The sequence below is a fragment of the Rhipicephalus sanguineus genome, chromosome 7 (genome assembly GCF_013339695.2).
Source record: "Rhipicephalus sanguineus isolate Rsan-2018 chromosome 7, BIME_Rsan_1.4, whole genome shotgun sequence".
Taxonomy (NCBI): Eukaryota; Metazoa; Arthropoda; class Arachnida; order Ixodida; family Ixodidae; genus Rhipicephalus; species Rhipicephalus sanguineus.
This window is the reverse complement of record NC_051182.1, coordinates 104,051,199-104,074,189: the sequence shown is the minus strand read 5'-3', so window position 1 is coordinate 104,074,189 and position 22,991 is coordinate 104,051,199. Positions and strand designations below refer to the sequence as shown.

Genomic DNA, 22,991 nt, shown 5'->3' with positions numbered 1-22,991 from the left:
CTGAAAGCTCTGAGATGTCAAAAACTGGCCAGATCTCACGCCTTGAAGGAATCGATTTCATGCGAAGCAGTCGGCAGGTAATTGTGTATGCTGCATTTCGTACCTTTGAGCCAAGCATTACGAGTTGGATGAACGTGTTTGCGCAAGTGGGCATTGGTGTGCACAACGTGGGCTTACCAGGAACGTCGGCTACAGTGGCCCTTAAGGGGTAACTTAAGCTCTCACGTAACGTCAGCACTCACGTTAGAGCAAAGACGTCAGTATTATCGAAACGAGGCGCAACTTACGGTGCGATGATGTGAATATCATACGTAACTTTTGTTAGCGTATTCCTCTGGGGTCGAGCAACGTTTGAATATAGCTTGCTGAATCATAAGAGTGCAAATGTGATCTTTATTAGACAATTATATAGCAGAGCCAGCACTGCAACCACAATTGAAGTCAACCCGACATGACGCCTCTATCGCAGGGGGAAATATATAATGTGTATTGTTTTGTTTGCGAAATTATATAGCCAGCATTACAACTACAATTGACGTTGCACCGACATTACGCCTGAATAGGGTCTTTTCTAAAGCATTTCCTAGACCTTAAGTGGTTCTGTGGTAGAATACCTGACTGCCACGCAGAATGCTCGGGTTCGATTCTTGCTGAGATCCTGATTTTTATTCTTTGGGTTCGTCGAGTCAATGCTGCCGATATCGCCTTTTTTAACCACGGTGTTTTTAACGCACTCGCATTTAAATTATCTATGTCTGTTCTCGCCGTTCCTAAGTAGATATAATCTGCCGGTCACCTTTGGCGCATACCCGCATATCGCAGCCTGTGGCATACGGGTATGTGCCACACCTTCCTGGAGGAATGGGTTTGAAGAAGTACACGGTAGGATTTTCACGTTATTCATGTAATGACCAGACAGTTGTATTCGTCAAACCCTCTACTCTCCCATACCAATTTTGGTCAACACCAAGTTAAGGAGGCGATAACGAGAACAGCCAGACGTAGGCGACTAGATAGATAGCCAGATAGCCAGACGATAGATAGATAGATAGATAGATAGATAGATAGATAGATAGAAACGCTCAAAGTGACAAAGGTTCGCTAAGAAATGCTTTGCATTTAAAAAATCTTTCTCTATGATAAAGGAAAGCAGATGATTTTTCAAGGGCTCGTTTATCTTTGTTAGACACAATATTAATGAGAACTAACAGACAATAACGCCAAGGAAAGTACAGGGGGTGTTATCTGTAGTATTTAGAATATAAATGTGAAGAAAGTAAAGTGGACGAAAAGATGACTTGCCGCCGGCAGGGACCGAACCTGCGACCTTCGAATAACGCGTCCGATGCTCTACCACTGAGCTACGGCGGCGGTCATCCTCCCGTCCACTTTCTGGGGTATATATGTTGATTTAAACCTAGGAGTGTTAGTCAGCGCCAATCGCAGCCATGGCGGCGAGTGTGGAACACTCTTTTTTTGCCCGTTGGCGTCACGTAGCACGTGATCTTTTTACGAGTTGGCAGCTGACCAATAATCCCTCGCATACTACCTGAAGGCATTAAGTCTGCCAGGACGAGACCCTCGCTATGAATAAAGGAAAGCAGATGATTTTTCAAGGGCTCGTTTATCTTTGTTAGACACAATATTAATGAGAACTAACAGACAATAACGCCAAGGAAAGTACAGGGGGTGTTATCTGTAGTATTTAGAATATAAATGTGAAGAAAGTAAAGTGGACGAAAAGATGACTTGCCGCCGGCAGGGACCGAACCTGCGACCTTCGAATAACGCGTCCGATGCTCTACCACTGAGCTACGGCGGCGGTCATCCTCCCGTCCACTTTCTGGGGTATATATGTTGATTTAAACCTAGGAGTGTTAGTCAGCGCCAATCGCAGCCATGGCGGCGAGTGTGGAACACTCTTTTTTTTGCCCGTTGGCGTCACGTAGCACGTGATCTTTTTACGAGTTGGCAGCTGACCAATAATCCCTCGCATACTACCTGAAGGCATTAAGTCTGCCAGGACGAGACCCTCGCTATGAATAAAGGAAAGCAGATGATTTTTCAAGGGCTCGTTTATCTTTGTTAGACACAATATTAATGAGAACTAACAGACAATAACGCCAAGGAAAGTACAGGGGGTGTTATCTGTAGTATTTAGAATATAAATGTGAAGAAAGTAAAGTGGACGAAAAGATGACTTGCCGCCGGCAGGGACCGAACCTGCGACCTTCGAATAACGCGTCCGATGCTCTACCACTGAGCTACGGCGGCGGTCATCCTCCCGTCCACTTTCTGGGGTATATATGTTGATTTAAACCTAGGAGTGTTAGTCAGCGCCAATCGCAGCCATGGCGGCGAGTGTGGAACACTCTTTTTTTGCCCGTTGGCGTCACGTAGCATGTGATCTTTTTACGAGTTGGCAGCTGACCAATAATCCCTCGCATACTACCTGAAGGCATTAAGTCTGCCAGGACGAGACCCTCGCTATGAATAAAGGAAAGCAGATGATTTTTCAAGGGCTCGTTTATCTTTGTTAGACACAATATTAATGAGAACTAACAGACAATAACGCCAAGGAAAGTACAGGGGGTGTTATCTGTAGTATTTAGAATATAAATGTGAAGAAAGTAAAGTGGACGAAAAGATGACTTGCCGCCGGCAGGGACCGAACCTGCGACCTTCGAATAACGCGTCCGATGCTCTACCACTGAGCTACGGCGGCGGCCATCCTCCCGTCCACTTTCTGGGGTATATATGTTGATTTAAACCTAGGAGTGTTAGTCAGCGCCAATCGCAGCCATGGCGGCGAGTGTGGAACACTCTTTTCTTTGCCCGTTGGCGTCACGTAGCACGTGATCTTTTTACGAGTTGGCAGCTGACCAATAATCCCTCGCATACTACCTGAAGGCATTAAGTCTGCCAGGACGAGACCCTCGCTATGAATAAAGGAAAGCAGATGATTTTTCAAGGGCTCGTTTATCTTTGTTAGACACAATATTAATGAGAACTAACAGACAATAACGCCAAGGAAAGTACAGGGGGTGTTATCTGTAGTATTTAGAATATAAATGTGAAGAAAGTAAAGTGGACGAAAAGATGACTTGCCGCCGGCAGGGACCGAACCTGCGACCTTCGAATAACGCGTCCGATGCTCTACCACTGAGCTACGGCGGCGGTCATCCTCCCGTCCACTTTCTGGGGTATATATGTTGATTTAAACCTAGGAGTGTTAGTCAGCGCCAATCGCAGCCATGGCGGCGAGTGTGGAACACTCTTTTTTTTTTTTCCACACTCGCCGCCATGGCTGCGATTGGCGCTGACTAACACTCCTAGGTTTAAATCAACATATATACCCCAGAAAGTGGACGGGAGGATGACCGCCGCCGTAGCTCAGTGGTAGAGCATCGGACGCGTTATTCGAAGGTCGCAGGTTCGGTCCCTGCCGGCGGCAAGTCATCTTTTCGTCCACTTTACTTTCTTCACATTTATATTCTAAATACTACAGATAACACCCCCTGTACTTTCCTTGGCGTTATTCTCTGTTAGTTCTCATTAATATTGTGTCTAACAAAGATAAACGAGCCCTTGAAAAATCATCTGCTTTCCTTTATTCATAGCGAGGGTCTCGTCCTGGCAGACTTAATGCCTTCAGGTAGTATGCGAGGGATTATTGGTCAGCTGCCAACTCGTAAAAAGATCACGTGCTACGTGACGCCAACGGGCAAAAAAAGAGTGTTCCACACTCGCCGCCATGGCTGCGATTGGCGCTGACTAACACTCCTAGGTTTAAATCAACATATATACCCCAGAAAGTGGACGGGAGGATGACCGCCGCCGTAGCTCAGTGGTAGAGCATCGGACGCGTTATTCGAAGGTCGCAGGTTCGGTCCCTGCCGGCGGCAAGTCATCTTTTCGTCCACTTTACTTTCTTCACATTTATATTCTAAATACTACAGATAACACCCCCTGTACTTTCCTTGGCGTTATTGTCTGTTAGTTCTCATTAATATTTTCTCTATGATAGAAGGAAAGAATATGACACTTAAAGAACTCGTTTTTCCTTGCTGGACACAATATTAATGAGAACGAAGAGACAATAATACCAAGGGAAGTATAGGGAGGTGTTATTTGTAGTAATCGGGATATATATGCGAAGGAAGTAAAGTGGACGAAAAGATAACTTCCCGCCGGCAGGGACCAAATCTGCGACCTTCGAATAACGCGTCCGATGCTCTACCACTGAGCTACGGCGGCGGTCATCCTCTTGTACACTTTATGAGATATATATGTGCATTTTAAGCCTAGGAGTGTTAGTCAGCGCCGATCGCAGCCATGGAGACGAGTGTGGAACACTCTTTTAGGGGCGAAGCTCCTTATAGCGGCACCCGTTCGTCCCTCGTAGCGTAGTATGTAACCAGTCTTACGCTTTGACCTGCAAGGTGGTGCCGCTGGGAGATTTTTCCTGTGCGTTGTTGAACAATAAAAAATTCGCAGCGTTAGCTAAAAGCCGACTTCTTCTGTCTCTCATTCCCATTAGCAGCCATTCTTTACCTCCAAGGTAGTGCCTGGTGAGATTTCTCCTGTGCGTGATTAAACAATAAAAATTTTGTTCAAAACGCCGTTGATTGATGAAATAAACCAACAAAAGACGCCAGATGTTTTGTAAAAGCAAAACGAAAGAACGCCAGATGTTTCTAAAGGAAAACGAAAAGACGCCAGCTGCTTAACGAAAGACGCCAGATGTTTTCTAAGCAATGGTTTTCTTAACAATGAAAATTCACAGCGTACATGTAAAATTAAAGTGCGCTGCAAGTCGTCATAACTCATCGAACCTTTAGTATAAACGCGCCCGATCTCACATCGGTGATGATGTACTGGGCAGAATTCACGGAAGATTCACGGTTTACCGATGAACCTCCGCAGCTTCGCCCACTCATCATCATTCACTCCGTGGATATGCTGTGATTTTTTTCTGCCTGTTGGCGTTACGTAGCACGTGATTTTTTTGCGAGCCGGCAGCTGACCAATAATCGCTCGCATACTACCCGAAGGCATGAAATCTGCCAGAACGAGACCCTTGCTATGAATGAAGGAAAGAATAGGACTCTATAAGGTTCGGTCCCTGCCGGCGGCAAGTTATATTTTCGTTGACTTTACTTTCTTCACATTTATATCCTAATTACTACAAATAACATCCCCTATACTTTCCTTGGCAATATTGTCTGTTGGTTCTCATTAATATTTTCTCTCTGGTTGGTGTGCCACTGGGCAAAACAGGCGTTGCAAGTGGCGATCTTCCAGCCCAGCTTCTTGTCCTCTTAGCACTTTCTTCTATTTTCTCCGCTTCGTCAATCCATAGGACTGTTCTGAATGTACATGTTTGGGTTGGTGCGGTCGTGGATTCTCGGCTGGCCCATATAAATCAGCAGGCAAATGAAATTCACCATCTCTGTGGTTGTGACCCTTTCCCTAGAACCATCATCTTTGGCATAGGACTGCTTCTACAGGATTTGCATCCACGTACTCGTTTTTGTTAACCCAACTCATGTTTGTTTCTTCTGCAGCGAAAAATGTGCCCAAAACACCGATTTACCTTTCGACACGTATCGCTTCCCTGCGCAACACTACTCTTACGTCACGGCCGGGTAGCCTTCTTGGCCTGAACATGTTGAGACACTACAGCTGTTGTATACTGTTGAGACGCTACAAATAAAAATATCTAAAGATTGAAGAGCCTGTGCGGCAAATGGGCCATGCCCAAGAGTGCCAGCTCGGTGACTTATTAGATGCGAAGTATCTTAAGGCGGAGCTCAATCCGGTGGTGGTGGTGGAGGTGATGGTGGTGGTGTGCGGCGTGACCACCCTTACTGCGCATGCGCGTACCCTCTCCACACACCTCCTCTCCACTCACCCTCTCCACTTTCCCTATCCCCACCCCTCTCCACTTTCCCTCTCCCATACCCCTCTCCTCTCCCTCCGCTCTCCACTTTCCCTCTCCCCTCCCCCTTTCCACTCTTCCTCTGAAACGCGGGCTAGACATGCCGAAATTCTCTCCTGCGCAACGCCGCGATGAGCTCGAGCGCATGCGCGTCCCCTCCCCTTCTCCCTCCTCTCCTACGCTGCCCCCTCTCGCCCGCCTGTCGACCGCGTTCCCCGCTCGCCCTGTGAGAATTAACGGCCAGGCTAGATAGAAGATACGACGCGCGTAGCGTCCCTCTTCGCGTTCCACGACGCGAGGTCGGTAGCACGCCCAGCGAACGCCAACGGAACGCGATCGTGCAAGTGCTCCGGCTTCGCATCGCCTCATGGTCCCCTTTAGCGGGAGATGGTGTAATGTTTGAAGGACGCGGTAGTCATTTGTTTTCGTATTGATCTCGGGATCGCGCTCTATTTACTATTTACTTAACGTTTAAATAATCTTGTAGTTTATGCTGTTCAATCGGAACTGTTTTGCCCATTACGTTTGTTCTGTATTGTACCAAATTCTATGATTATCATGTGTCTGACATTGCTGCCGCTTTGTGACATACCACTTTTATCTTTTTTCTTTACCCATTATTATTCAGCACATGTGATATCTGAATCGTTCGCTTATCATCTAACATGTACTACAGTGTATATACATTTCATGTTTCATTTCTTTTGCTGTCAAGTGTTATTGATTCTTTGCTGATTGATTGTTTGATTTCATTTGCTGTCAAGTGTTATTGATTCTTTGCTGATTGATTGTTTGATTTCATTTGCTGTCCAGTGGTATTGATTCTTTGAAACTTATTCTTTTCTGTTTGTCAAGTTGCTTTACGTGATTTGTTTTCTTTTGTTTAACCAGCACAGGAGGTCCCCTTGTAGCCTAGAGCTTTGGGCCCTCCTTCTGTATATTATTTTTCCTATGTATTATCTTTTTTCGAATCAATAAAATCATTTCTTCTTCTTCTTCTTCTTCTTCGTCTATCCTACCATGAGGCAGGTGAGCATCTTTTCGACTACTAACGTACAATCGCCATCTCAGTAACTGCCCTTGGACGCTCTTTATTTCAAGAGCGTAGGATACCTTCCAATTCCTGAAGCAGTTGCATTCAGCACAAGGCGTACATCGCATACGTATATAAAGAAAATGAGCTCAGAATCGAGAGCGTTCTCATGAGTGTCATGAACTATTAGAACTGCGCTTTGTGCTGTTTAGCGTGTACCCGAGAAAAAGCTCTTAGATGTCTCACATAGCACAAAAAATGAAAGTCGTGTTCTTGAGAGATATGAATAAAAACGCATAATAGTTGAAACGTCTTCTAGTCTGAACGTGCAGATCAGCACCCATTTGCCAAACAGAATAATTTCTCGACGTTTTCGACTTATGGGGATTATACGTTCATGCCTAACAAATGCTATAAGTGTTAGCATTGAAAGAGTGTAGCCACTTGAATTGCGTTGCGATTATGCTTCTTCTGTCGAAAGGCATGCTAGTAATGTTAAGCATCTTGATTTTTGCGTGACAAATCTCAGAAATGGATTGGATGTATTGTTTGGTACACTACAGAAAAAAACGCAGATATACACAACTGCGAATAGGAATTATTTACTCGAGACAAAAAAAATTAGAGCTTATCAGGAAACACAGTATCACAACTACAAAATGACGGCCACACGAGGCAGCTTTCCCAGACACACAGCACAAAAGCACGATAACCATATATATGCAAAATATATTGTTTTTACTGCGTATATAGGCATATAGATCCACTTACCAGTTCCGTTTATCAATTCCGACAAAACCATACTATTCCAAGTGTAATACAACATTAGGTACTGTCGCTCCGCACCGGTCTTTTTTGCAAGCTCACCTGCATGATGTGATTCAAGATTTCAACACACATATTGCAATTTCTATCGATCGGCGTCATTGGTGATTGACATGTCAGAATTTTATGAAAGTCACATTATCCCCACAACAGTGAAACAATGAATCCGATAGCGATAAATTGGCATGTCATGCGAAGAAAGGCAAGCAGCTGACTTCATTATCCCAGACGGCCGATTCAGAGAGCGAAGTGAGATTTGTGTGGACTATGGCTTCAACTCACACCTAAATAAAAGCTGTGAGTCATATCTTGAATCCCCTGAAGAGAAAATTGCGCAAGTCTGGGTGACCATATCCTGTAGGCGAAAGTGCGAAACCGGCTGGAGGCGTGCAAAACTTCACAAAAAACTCACGAGCCACTGACATACATCTCGCACCTTGCCGCTGCCTGGGACAAGTGCCAGTTGCAAGGGCGACCGCGTGCTTTGCGGCAAAGTGGCAACAAAATGAAATGCAGGGCGCGTTCTGAGGGCCGAATTCAAAAATTATTTTCTTCCTTAAAACCAGAAATGATTTGATTACACTTTCTTCATTACTTAACGATGAAGTCCTCTATCAAAAACCGCATGACGTGGATTTTTACAGAGAAAGCTGTTATGAGATCATTTCACCGGCCGTTCTTGGCGCCGTAGTTGTCCGCCGCCGCCGCCGCCGCCGCCGGTGTCCGTAACCAGTATCGCTTGAAATAAGAAAAAAAATCACAGCGTATCCACGGAGTGAATGATGATGAGTGGGCAAAGCTGCGGAGGTTCATCGGTAAACCGTGAATCTTCCGTGAATTCTGCCCAGTACATCATCACCGACGTGAGATCGGGCGCGTTTATACTAAAGGTTCGATGAGTTATGACGACTTGCAGCTCACTTTAATTTTACATGTACGCTGTGAATTTTCATTGTTTAGAAAACCATTGCTTTAGAAAACATCTGGCGTCTTTCGTTAAGCAGCTGGCGTATTTTCGTTTTGCTTTAGAAACATCTGGCGTTCTTTCGTTTTTCTTTTACAAAACATCTGGCGTCTTTCGTTTGTTTATTTCATCAATCAACGGCGTTTTGAACAAAATTTTTATTCTTTAATCACGCACAGGAGAAATCTCACCAGGCACTACATTGGAGGTAAAGAGTGGCTGCTAATGGGAATGAGAGACAGAAGAAGTCGGCTTTTAGCTAACGCTGCGAATTTTTTATTGTTCAACAACGCACAGGAAAAATCTCCCACCGGCACCACCTTGGAGGTCAAAGCGTAAGACTGGTTACGCACTACGACTACGACTACGAGGGACGAACGGGTGCCGCCTTAAGGAGCTTCGCCCCTAAAAATTAAATAAGAAAAAAATTCCAGGATGGAACGAGGTTCCAACCTGGGCCCTCTGCGTGGGAGCCCAGTATTCAACCTCTGAGCCATGCCGGTGCTTGAAACTGCTTTGCAGAAATGTCCTGTACAGGCTTCATGCCGGGAAGGAACCACATTAGCATATGAAATATAACGTGGTAAAAGAGTAAAATAAGCACCAAGCGTCGCACAACGCGAATTCTGTAACCAGGCGTCACACAATGCGAATTGCGCATCGAGTAGGTTGTTGAATGCTTCCAACCCATTACAAAGGGCTCTCCCATAATTCTTCATCGTCATCAGGCACAGCATCAACAAAGTGCGCATAATGCCTTACATGCGTTTAGCAGCTACCACGGCTCTCCATAGAATGACGAAAAATGGCACAGTGCCTGCTGCCCTACTTCTCAAAAATTACAATAATTTATAGCGTAGTGGGTTCCTCGCAAGCGTCCTTGTATTGGTTGCCAAGGAAGCCCATAAGCGCATGATTCATTTCCTCGGGGTCTCAGTAAAATTACAATGATTTAGAGCGTAGTGGATTCCTCGCAAGTGAACTTGTATTGGTTGCCAAGGAAGCCCATAAGCGCATGATCCATTTCCTCGGGGTCTCAGTAAAATTCTTCGCCCCCCCGTCCCTCTTCCACGTCAACGTACGTTATACAGCATGACGGGAAAGGGAAATAGCGACCGGGCGTCACCCAATGCAAATTACATAACTGGTGGGCCGTTTAAAGCTTACAACCCATTACAAGGGCTGAGCCATAATTCTTCATCGTCATCAGTCGTCGCGTCAACAAAGTGCACATAATTCCTTACAGACGTGTAGCTGGTGCCTCGCTTCTCTGCAGAATGACGAATAATGGCTTAGTAGGTGCTTCCCAACTTCACAAAAATTGTGATTTATGGCGTAGTGGGTACCTTTCTAGTGTACTTGTATTGTAGTCCCAAGAGAGCTTACAACGGGCTCTAGAAGTGCCGCTCTTCCAGCTTTCGCTGTGACTGTGCTGCGGTTTCAGCGCAGGCGTGGCGTTTTTTACTTCAGTATCAAAAATACGGTCAAACATGCGACAAACGCATATTTTATCTAATTTGACATTTTTTTTCGGGAAGATTTGAAGTTTATTTTACCCCTGAAAATTTTTGTACTAAAATACGCTTTCCTGAAAATCACACTATTATAAAGATTGCTTATGGAAAGTTCCAGATAGCTCAAGGAAAAATCACGAACTTTGAAGATTTTTGTAGTTTTTGAAGATACGTAGTTGGTAGTGACACACGCAAATTTCTGAATTAATGCATAGGACAACTAAACAGAACCTCTGCCATAGGGCAAGCGTGCTTTTGAAGCTGAAAACGCAAAAATAGATTTTATACACATTCTTCTATTGGGCACAATTTAACAAATACAAGTGAACTTTGCAGGGGCGCCATGATCGTCAAAATATTTTTTCGAGCAAAAATGTTTTGCCACAATACTCCATGTGGCACACGAAAAAAGCACAAATTTTATCAGCAAGATCTGCGAAGTCCGAGCGCCACGTCTGACACGCTTGGAATGGAATGACCCATAATATATATATATATATATATATATATATATATATATATATATATATATATATATATATATATATATTGGGACAGCGTTCAGGCCGCAAGGCAACACTCTTCTTTATTGCCCTCGAGTCAATTTCTCTCGACACGATAGTATACATGGGACGTTTGTTCATTAATTATGTACAGTCCAATGAATCGCGACTGGAACTTTTCACACAGTCCGGGAACATGAATGCGTGTCCAAAGGGCGCCGATGCCATGGCCGGTAGCCTAGGTGTGGAGACAAGTAGGGGCATGCTCATCGAAGTGAGAGAGGACGGGGGCAGATGTCAGCGCCGTCTGCAGAGCGTCCGAAGCGACGTCGCAATCGTTTGTCCAAGTGAAGACTTTGCCCGACTTCAGGAGCTTGTGCAGTGGCGACGCGATGGAGGCGAAGTCACGGATAAAGCGGCGAAAATAAGACGCTAGGCCCAGGAAACTGCGTAATTGCTTTTGATATTTGGGCCGAGGAAAGCGTCTCAGAGAAGTCACCTTATCAGGATCCTGTCGAACGCCATCTTTACTGACAAGGTGGCCAAACAGTATGATGTTCTTTCTGGCGTAAGTACATGTTTTAGTATTTAGTTGAAGCCCAGCGTTAGAAATGCACCTCGAAACAGTCCAGTCGCTCAAGATTCTGATGGAAAGTGGAAGAAAAAATGACAATGTCATGCAGATAACATAAGCAGGTCTTCCGCTTAAGGCCACGAAGAACTGTGTCTATCATACACTCAAACGTTGCCGGAGCGTTGCATAAACCACAGGTCATTACACTGAACTTATAGAGGCCAGTGGGTGTTGCAAATGCTGTATTGAACTTGTCCGCTTCGTACATAGCTATTTACCAGATCGAGACTTGAGAAATATCGAGCGCCCTGGAGGGATTCGAGGACATCGTCACTTCGCGGCACCGGATATACTTCTTTGCGCGTAATTTTATTAAGTGCCCAATAATCGACACAAAATCGTACCGAGCCGTCCTGCTTGCGAACCAGCACAACAGGCGACCACCAAGAACTGGACGATGCCCAATGATGTCGCGTTTCAGCATGTCAGTAACGTTGTCCTTGATGATGTTGCACACTGCGTAAGACACGCGGCATGGTCGGCGGCGTACAATCGAGTTGCCCTCGGTTTCGATGCCGTGCACTGCGACGGAAGCGCCCCAGAAATTTGCAGTGCACGTCGAAGAGAGCAATGCGTTTTCGAAGTAGTGCGCAGAGATCTTCCGTTTGTGCCGCAGGGAGATCAAGATTGATGGTGGTAGTCAACGCCATGGCCGTCGCATGACCATCATGTGCAGCAGGCGAGAGTGGTGGATCTGCGTGAAGAGGCGTCAGTACAAGAAGTTGAGTGTCAGCAAAGCAGGCCACAACGGTACTTTGGAACAGAATAAATGGCCGCAATGTACTGCTGCATGCTGTGACCAACGCTCGGCTGCCATGAAACCTGGCAAGCTAGGCACAATTACCATGCGACCAGATAACCAACGATCGCATGGAGCGAGAAACACATCACGACTGAGGATGGTATCACATATCAATGTCAGATTATTCTCATTACCAGGTGAAATGGAGCAATCGGCCACCGTGACGAAACTCAGTTTGCGTGCATCGTCATGAGATCAAAATTCTGTGTCCGTCATATGAACGACTCGCTGATGACAAGATATCATGGCCAACGCTCAGGAGAGAAAGTCCCATCTTAAGATAACTGCGTGGGTACATGATGACATCACGAGAAACTGAATGTGATGATGTATGCCATCGATGAAAACTCGCGCTGTGCACACAGCAACGGGCTGAACAAGAACTTCATTGGCACACCGAAGGGGAGGTCCAGTATACGGCGTTCTTACTTTTTTCAAACGATAACACAGTTCCATACCAATGACGGAAAGCGCTGCACCCGTGTCTACGAACGCTTGAGTCCATGCACCTTCAACACATACCAACAGTAAATCTGAGGGCCGCTGCGGAGGAGTTTGACATAGCCCGAATGATGCAGCTTTCTCTCCCGAAGCTGCACTATTTAGGTATCCGGGCAATGGCCCGGGGTTGAAGTAGCTGGTCGAAGGGAAGAAGACGAGCGGCGCATCGGTGACGGAGAGCGGCGACGCGGGAAATGAGAATCATCGGCTCCGTCGAGGCTCTGCGGAGATGGTGAGCGACGTTCATAACTTTGATAGGAGCGACCATGTTTCGCAATCGCAGCACGAATCTCGTCTCTTTCATAGGAGTCGTAGCCCCGTCTTTCGTCCTGTTGACAGCGTAGGCAAAACCTGGAAATATGGCCACAGACTCCACAATAGTAGAAAACTGGCCGAGGAGGGCGCCAGGCGTTGGGAGGCGGAAGCGACGTTCGAGGTGACAGAACATTCCCCGAACCGTGTATTGTGGACGCGTAGGATTTTGTCTGTTAAGGAGGTGTGAGGGCTGCAAACAGAGCGTAAGTTGGCATAGGTAGAGCGTCATGCCTGGGAATTCCGCACACGTCATGGCAACAAGTTCTTCGCTGACAATGTTGCGGAAGATGCTGCTAGAAGACGTCGTGCGGAGCTCGGGTGGGCAAGACATAGCTTGTGCTTGAAGTTCTTCTCGTATGATGGAACGAATCATCGCGCGCACCTCGCTGTCATTGGTTGCGCTCAGATGAGACGTGTCAAGCTGCAGACGTAGCAGATGAACGTCATCAAGGCGCTGACACGTGGCGACGACTTCTGAGACTTTAGTGGTGTTCTGCACTGCAAGGGCAATGCCTTTGAGCAGGTGGCGGACCCCGTCATTCTCCGTCATTGAGTTGTTCAAGCGGCGACAAAGGGCGAGGATATCTTCTATGTATGAAGTGTAAGACTCGCCGGTTGGCTGAACACTCTCGGCTAGCTACTTTTTCGCAATGTCTGAGCAGATGAAGGGTTCGCGAAAATCTGTCGCAGCTAGTGTTTAAATGTGGCCCAATCCACAAAGTCCAGCTTGTGTTTAAAAAACCAAGTCTTGACTACACCTGTCAAGTCGAAGGCGACGCGAGTGAGTTTGGCAGAGTCGGCCCAGTGGCTGAGTGGACTCACGTGCTCATACTGCTCCAACCAGTCTTCAACGTCGTCCCCACGAAGACCAGCGCACCCCGGTGGATCCTTCTTGGTTGTGGTTACCGAAGAGGAAGGAGTTCCCATCGGGGCAGGCGTTGTGGATGCGCCAGGGTTGGAGCGCTCGTCTTGCGAAATTGCCGAGGTCTGTTGGTGCAAACGGCGACCTGAACGGAGCTCCAGAGGTGTATTATAGTGGAAGATGTACCGGTAGAGCGAGGGAACTGAGAGACCGGACTGCACAATCGACCACATCTGAGACAACGTTCAGGCCACAAGACTTGTTTATTGCCCTCGAGCCTGAGCCCCACTGCTCAGACCCAAGTGGTGATGATGAGTATTCACAGTTGAGAAGAAGACGAGTATGAGTCCTACCGATCAGACAGGACACGTACAGAAACTCAGAAAAAATGTTGCGTAGTTTAGGTATTCGCAGAAGAAAAATGAAGCTTTCGGATTGTTACAGCTGATAGAGGTAAAATAATTCTGATTACAATCATTGGATACAGTGATCTGGCAAAGAGGAAAGCCGCAATGCGAGTATTCTGGCAGATCCCCCGCATTGTGCGAGTCGAATTCCTGTGAAGCAGTGATTGAAAAGATGCCGGATTATGTGGCTTCGAGCTAAGAAGCCGATCGACATCTTACCGAACACTATTTGGCGTGCATATCATGAGCTTGACATGCATAGGAATATGCAATGACGCTTAAAGGGTAGTTCTCAGTATTACTGAAAAAATGCAGCTGATTACTAATCGATTTCATGCGGACCAGTCAGCGAGTACCTGATTAAGTTGCACGTTGAGTCAAGTATTACAAAATGCATCGATGTCTTCGTGTAATTGTACTATTTTGTGCATATCATGGCCTCCCCAGGCACGTGGGCTACACTAGCGCCGAAGGGGTAGCTCACTGACTGACGTGGCGCCTGCAATCACGTTGCAGAACAGACAACAATAATTTGAGTGATGTTTTAACTTCCTGAACTCGGTCGACGGGCAGCGAACAGGTGCCATCGCATACGACATAGGAGGTCAATAGAGGGCCTCTGCCTAGCTGTACGTTTCCTCTCTTCCTATCTGGTGGCAAAGGAGCTCACCAACCTGTGGTTTAGCGTTACAGTGACAGGGGTTCCTTGAGCTGGGTGTCCGCCTGTGGCATCTGCGAGAGATCGTTTACGTCTACGAGAAGTGCGTTCTCATTCTGAAGAGAGATTTTACTGAGGCTCCAGCAGCAACCTCTATAGCTTTCGCCACCTGCCAAGGCTCGCTTCGGGAAGGTCATGCACCGTCTTTCACAACTTCCAACAGGTATTTTTATGCTTTCAAGCCACCTGACATACCGAAGCTCAACGCCATTGTGATGCGCCTGATATCCACTGATACGGTTCATGCAAATTCGGTAGCTTTTATACTATGGCAGCCAACACAGAATTTCGGGGCCGGCAGTGAACGCGATCGTGGAAATTGATACCATGTCCTTGCACTTCCTTGAAACATCGAAAGCGACAGAGCCATCTTGGTTAAACTCCACAGACATTACACAGGCAATGTAAAAGGGCATAGCGGTCTTTCGCGTGCGCGTCTCTCTCGTTCAAAAATTGAACCATCACTGTAATATTTCTAGATATCTCCACGAAGAGAATAGCCATGAAAATACGCATGAATCTGACATGTTAGTTCGCTCTTGCAGTATTTGTACATACATTTTGTAATACACGGTATACTTACACGTTCTGGATACATTCATAATAATCGAGCACTTGGAAACACCTAACTGAACGGGTATTTCGCTGAAAATGAAAGAGATGAGCAATTTCATTATGCGATGTCGGGCATGAATCGAAGCCTACAGGGAATGTGCAGTATGAAGCAAATGTAATACCTCTGAAAGTAACACCTGCTAAACCATTACCGCAGTTCTAAATAAAAAAGGGAATATTGTGTGCAGCTCTCGAAGCATGCGCTTATCCGTTATTGGCAACCTACGTTCAAGAAATACAAATATTACATGACATAGTTTTAACTCTGTCAAAGGCGAAGAAATCAATATTCCGGAAAGGAAGGAATCTTATAACGATAGCCACTCTCAAAGCAGAATACAGAATGCATAAGCAAATATACCAGAAAAAATGGGCTGTTTACGCCAAAAATAACACTACTCACGAAATACACACATCCTCAATATGTAAGCCCGCCAAAATACAATTATTAGCCCTATACCAGGAATATTCAAACGCCTTGGCCCTGGGCCATACCAGGAAACAGCGGCGGTGCGTGAGGCAGCCTAAAAGTAGAACTAAAGAAATTAGTGACAATATATTAGGAATTATTAACGACAGTACTACCTAAAATAAAGTTTTATTCGAATGAATCGAAGTTGTTATCTCAAAGAGTATATGTTAAGTTTGCCTAGTGGCGTCAGTGGTAGAAATACATCTATATACGATTTGGCGAGGCACTGAGCACCATTGAATAAGTACTAGGCTGTTAGAAATGTGTTTGCTGTTGTTTTTAACGGCGAAACTCTTTATACTGAGTGTTGGGCCCTCTGTCTCCAAAAAAACTCCGCGGAGCGATAATGCCACCGCGCGTTTCCTAGCAACCTGAGGCATTGCTCCGCGCCTGCTCCTAGAGCCCAGACACGGCTCTGGCGAGCGCCTGCCACTTGCACGCCACCGCTCTGATCCCCAGTCGTGACTAAACGATTAGCTGAGCGTGCCGGGCCGCCTTTGACGGGGTAGGAGAAGGCCAATTTACGTTGGCCTTTCTTAACGGGAGTTCGCTGCAGAGCCACGGCACGGATATTAACCACGACGAACTGCTCTAGAGGGCCACCTTGATATGCTTCACCGAGATGTGGAACAGCCGCTTGCAGATCGACGATTCAAAACTTCAAAAGCGCTGTTTCGTCAAATTCATGGCTCACCAACTATCCCATCAGTAAATATTAGTAACACCATATGCTACTATATTGATTGTCTGTGGTCATAACAAGCTGTTGTTGCGGTCTTTCAATGATTAACCTTCGAATATTCTTTAAAGCACAAATAAATGTTGAGTGCGTTCAGCTCCAAGTGTAACAAATAAACTTCAAGAAATATAATATCAGTGATTTTACGAGCCTAAACCACGACCACATTATAAGGCACGCCGCTGCTAATGTTTCCGGAAACTTCGACCATTCGGTGATACTTAAAGTGCACTAATATCGCACAGTACACGTTCCCTAACACTTCGTCTCGATCGAAAATGCGACCGCCGCCGGGATCAAACCCACGACTTTCGGGTCAGCAGCCGAGCACCGCAACCACTTTTGGGAACGTTATAGCGCAAAACCAGACATTTACATGAACGAGAGACACAGGATGGGCGCTATGTCTTGTTTCTTTCGGCCATGTGATTGTGTGGTTTTCCGCACTAATATACTCAAAAGCTATACACCATGTCGCCGAATTTCAGCTTTTTAGTAAAATATCTGTCACCGTTACCACTGTAGCACTGAGGCGGACCACATCAGTGCCAGTGTTCAGGATACTAGGAATGATCATCGTGCGAAAATCATTCTACCTCTTGTCTGCTTTATTTTTGTGGGATTTTCAGTGGATTATTAACCAGAAAAAGGGATAAAATGACGTATGGCAGGTCTGCTACTGTAAAACCTGAGGAAGTGCGCAGCAGAGGCACCCAGCGATTCCCGCTCCTAGAGGTCCCACTACTTCGTTTGCCAAAGCGTCGATGACGCCAATGTTTGAAGAAAGCATGTAGGCTTTTCCCGGCACCATGTGCGCTATGCTGCACCTTATCGAATTCCCGCTTGCACCAGTAGTTGAGATAAACGTGTCATCTACAGCGAGATCCGTCAGGCTGTTTTCCCCTTCAGATGTAGGGCCGTAGAAAGGCGGTGAGAGGAGAAACTGTGCGCTCTTACGCGGCACCGGAGTCAGCGGCATGCTTCGGATAACAATTTTAGCAATTGTAAGCTAATTATGGCGATTACTCCTTGGTTATATCTGTTAATAATACTATTTTAGACCTTGTTGGTTCATTTTAACACGGATTTGAGCATCGCTAGCCTTGTTATGGCATCTATTAAGCGCTTTACTGTGAACATGATCACGCCACATGAGAAGCATAGATCCGCCCTAAGTGATCCGCCCTAAAAAGTTCGTCATACCACACGGAATAATCGGGATTCCAATGGATATCGAACAACAAAGAAAGTCTCTGAATTGCGTAATACGCGATCTTATCATTCACAGTGCTTATATTTATGGAAGTCCCAGAAAATACAGATCATATGGATAGCATTATACGCTTATTTTTACACACAAAAAAAAAAACGTACGGGTTCTCACATTCATTAGCTAAGAGGACTCCAAGGAAAACCACCCGACCTGCGTATTGCATCGTCACCATCACCATATCCGCTTTAGTGATGGCGTGTGCCGCTGCACACTTTCTCGATGTGGTGGATGGTGTCGTTAAGGACATAATGTGACTCGACTATTTGTCGCGGCGGGCGACCAACGCCAGGGAAAGGCGTTGGTCTCCCACCTTAATCGCACGAACGACACACCAGACAATCTTAACAGCAATGATATGGTTCACACCGCACTGGTAGACGCCAAACTACTGTAAGCAGGGCAGACAGTAACGTATGCACTTGATCCCAAACCAATGGCATATTGCTGAACTCCGCCGCTATACGGGACGGCCTTAACGCATTGACGCGTTTTCTTGATGTGGGGCGCTACTCCAAGCTCGTTCTTCACACCTACTCCACACAAGCCATTCGCAATATCCGCCGCGTAGACCGATCCACGACGTTTTCAGGTGCAATCGATCAGCTAGCAAGAAATATCAGCACAACAATACGCGTCGAACCGGCTCCACGAGACAAGAATGGTAGATTGGGCGTGTTGATTCAGCATATTGGAAGCGTAAGGCGCGACGACAACAATGGACAAAAGGAGGAGTACACACACAGGGAGCGCCACTTCCGAAAATAAAATTGTTGGAAGTGGCGCCCCGTGTGTGTGTGTGCTCTCCCTTTTCTCCGTTGTCAACGTTGCGCCTTACACTTGAAATAAGGTTCAACGGGCGGTGGTGTCTGGTCAGCTAGAGGCGGATTCTGCCAGCCGCCTGCCGGTAATATTTTGTTCACTGTCGCAATTCCCGGAAGATAACTGCGCAGGACGGCTGCGCTACAAGAATGTCTACGACTCACCGCATGAGCAGTCATACCAGCGTGTTATTCGACCTCTATAGTGGGCTTACTCGCTCAGATGAGCTGGCGTTTCGGAGACTTCGAGTCGGCGTGGCGCTTACACTGGTAGTGACCGCGCACAGGCCACACGCGCATCGTACAGAACCACACGTCCGTTTTGTGACACTTCTATAAATGACGTGGACGTGACACGCTTGTTGTGGAAATGACCTGGCCTAGAGTAGGCACGCCTTCACCTCAGAGCAACCTGTCACCGTCCTGGTCGCCCTCCGGACTTACAAGGGTGGACACGACGATGATTCTACCAATCCTTGTTAGACTTTCTGCACGACTTCACCTTGTTTTGTTTAGGCGTGACATGCCACTCGTGATTATCCTGTAAATATGTTATTCCTAAGGGAAGTCTGTCCTATTAAAAAATACGATGTGACGCCAGGTTAGAGTGTACGCTTCTACCATGCGGTACCACACATGTTGAGGGCCCTTTGCGCCTGTCAAGACGTCTTATAGAGTCTGTTTGTTTGGATACGTTTTACGCGCTGGAGCGCCTCTCTGGTAGAAAACTGTTCTGACCATGGTCTCGCCCACCGAAACAACGCAAATCACTGAACTTTCTCTCTAGCTTTGTGGAACCCAGTGACGTTTTCTGTAAACTTTGATCGTTACACCAATAAAGTGCCTGGGTGTGTGTCGAATGAGTGTTCGTTATGTTTTTACTATTCTACATAAACTGTCCATATCACCTACTTTCACTGTTCAGTTCACCTATTACAACACCTGCGTTTTTGTTAATAAATATTTTTCATTTTATTTGATTACACTGCTTTCTGTCCACATTCTCCTAGGGCATCCTTCCCCCTCTGTCCTATCCCAAGCTGACCACCACGTTATGAATATATATATGATGGTCAACCATCCTGTTTTTCTAGAAGGAGCGTGCTCTTTCTCTTTTTCTCTCTCGGTTCGATTCGCTCTCAAACTGATTCTACCGCGAAAGTTGTTATGATACCACAAAATCATCTCATTTTCCGCTGCCACGGCCGCTGCCACGGCCGCCGGTGTCCGTAGCAGCTATCGCGCGAAATGACAAAAAAAATATATATACAGGATCGAGCGGCCTAAGAACCCAGACCATCTGCGTGGCACGCGAGTGTTCTACCGCAGGAGGAAACCGGTTCTTCAAACTTGTCCGCGAAAAGACCCTATACAGGCGTCACATCGATCAAATATTCACGTTAACAGAAGCAATATTGCGTGTAAGAAGAGTAAAATAACAAACTAGGTTTCACAACGCAATTTGCGTAGCGAGCGAGTGGTTTTAAGCTTGCCACTCATCACAAAGGGCTCAGCCACAATTCTTTGTCGTCATCATCCACATCAACAAAGTGCACATGTTGCTCTACAGATGTGTTGTGGACACGTGGCTTCTCGTAAGTATAGCAAACAATGGCACAATGGGTGCTTCCCAATTTTGCAAAAATTGTGACCTTGCATTACAAATACCTCGCAACTGTACTTGTAATAGTCAATCCAAGAAAGTTTACAAAGAGCTCTAGAAAGACGGCTCTTCCAGCTTTCGATGTGACTGTGCTGCGTGTGCCTCGCAGGGCCAGCGTTTTTATCCAAATTTCTTATGGTCACGTCCGTCAGTATGTATGCCCTCTGTCTGGAGCTTACGACAGAATTTCTAAAGTTGCCGTTTATAATACGGTCATGTGACCGCTCTATAATTGGCAAAAACGCACAGAGACTGTATTAATTATCACCACAGAAGAGAGTCGTACAAAAAGGTGTTTGTACTTTAATAGTGAATAATAAATAATAAAATTAGTAATTTTCATGCAAAATACGCACTCGTCCCATTCCTTTTCTGACTGAAAAGAGGAAGAAAAAAAGAAAACTGCAGTCACTACGATGGTAAACACTTCTTATAATTACGCCGGATTAAAGAAATATTCCAAAAACGGAAGTTAACTGCTCGCAGTGCGCTCGTATTGAAATATTAGCATGGTAAAAAAATGACAGCGTCACGCATAGGGCCAAGCAATAATTGCGATAGCAACAAAATCAAATGTCATACGAAGAAAGGCTAAAGTTCACTCCTTTCGCAAACATGGCCGCTGCAGCGAGCATGGCAGCCTTGATTCTTCAACGCAAACTTTGGTGTAGAAGCACAACACGTACACACACCCCCCCTCAAGATTTAAGCGCGCGAGCACAGCCAAGTGCAGTCAGTCGGAGTAGGTAAGCGCGCATACCTACTCCGGCGAAAGACGAGCGCGGCAAAGACCGTTAATGTGCGCCTTTGACGCGATCTAAGTGAACAAACCTCTGCTACGCTAAAATACCTGAATGCCCTGCGTACCACCAGCGGCAAATTGTGTATATAAACAGCTCACCCTTAGTACGCTGGAGCACATGCACACTGTGGTGAAGTGGTATATATATATACATATATATATATATATATATATATATATATATTAGGGGTGTGCGAATATCAAACTTTTCGAATACGAATCGAATACGAATATCCACCTTCGAATATCGAATCGAATATCGAATATCAAAGGAAGAACGCCTCCACAGTAACGATATTTTATTTAACATGTAGCTATTTGGAGAAAAAAAAAAACATTAACAGCCTGACTGGCAACACAACATACACTGCTATCTCCAGAACACAATGTTCAGGCTAGCACAATGCACATCACAACACAACCAAATATCACGGCACAATGAAAGTAATGACTACATGTTATCATGAAGAAATATGAGTTGCTCCACATGATCAGGCAGCAGGCGCTCCCTTGTAACAGAGACAACCCCCCCCCCTCCCCTGCACCTGAAAAGGCACGCTCGCTTGGAACAGAAGTGGCTGGCATAGGGAGGTACATATATGGCAAAGCTTTGCCAGACTGGGGTATCTGAAGGTGCCTACAGTCCGCCACCAGTCACATGGGTCACTGTCTTTCTTCAGAAGTGCCCCCGCATAGTGAACGAGTGGTAGTGCGGCACGTTACGGCCGCATAATATTGAAAATGTACGGTTACATGATCGCCAACAGCGCTGCACATCGGAGATGCACCAGCAATAAATCATACGTATTGGGGCGCTCGTCGCAGGCAGATCGTGCCCCCGTTTACTTACGATGTTTATCGCTCCTCTCGGCAACGTTTTTAGCTATACGAACGCAGGATAAATGTGGAAGACGAGTTATTTTATGCATGATAATCGAATCGCATATTCGATTTTGTCGAATATTCGAATTTATCGAATATTCGAAACTTTTCGAATACACGATTTCCGAATCGAATACGAATATTTCGAATGTAATATTCGACGAATATTCGAAACTTCCGAATATTCGCACACCCCTAATATATATATATATATATATATATATATATATATATATATGTGTGTGTGTGTGTGTGTGTGTGTGTGTGTGTGTGTGTGTGTGTGTGTGTGTGTGTGTGTGTGTGTGTGTGTGTGTGTGTGTGTGTGGATAAAGAAAAGTGGTTACCGTAATGAAATTGCGAAAAACTTTGTGCTGCAATATAGGCAACAAAACAAATATTTATTTTCTCCTAACAGTCTCGGCTGGCGGTCCAGCCTTGTTTGAAGGATGTAAGGCGTTACCATGTCATTTCAGTTACATACTTTGAAGAAGTCTGGACCGCCAGCCGAAACTGTCAATATAAAATAAATATTTTTTGTTTTCTATATTGCAGTACGAAGTTTTTCACACATATATATTATCATCACAATGAACCTGCACGCGCTACCTTCTTCCTCTTCTGATTCGATCCCAGTACACGTGCACCGATTTGTCTGGCGTGAGGTGCATTAAGTTTATGGGTGGGAGAACGACTACTGAGAGAGAAAAG

The 22,991-nt window shown here is 45.8% G+C and overlaps 1 protein-coding gene across 2 annotated transcripts in view; it reads right to left on the bottom strand.

The window, feature by feature from the left end:
* Positions 1 to 22,991, bottom strand: part of LOC119399688 (uncharacterized) — a 44,072-nt gene that overhangs the window by 5,185 nt on the left and 15,896 nt on the right. The window contains exons 6-8 of one of the 2 annotated variants that reach the window (XM_037666506.2): positions 20,956 to 20,975; positions 15,603 to 15,664; positions 7,746 to 7,841 (exon numbers count right to left, since the gene is read on the bottom strand). In XM_037666506.2, coding sequence (XP_037522434.1) covers positions 7,746 to 7,841; positions 15,603 to 15,664; positions 20,956 to 20,975 — 178 coding nt within the window. Of the gene's footprint in view, positions 1 to 7,745; positions 7,842 to 15,598; positions 15,665 to 20,955; positions 20,976 to 22,991 lie in introns of those variants that run through there. The other variant, XM_049417814.1, reaches the window with a different exon arrangement.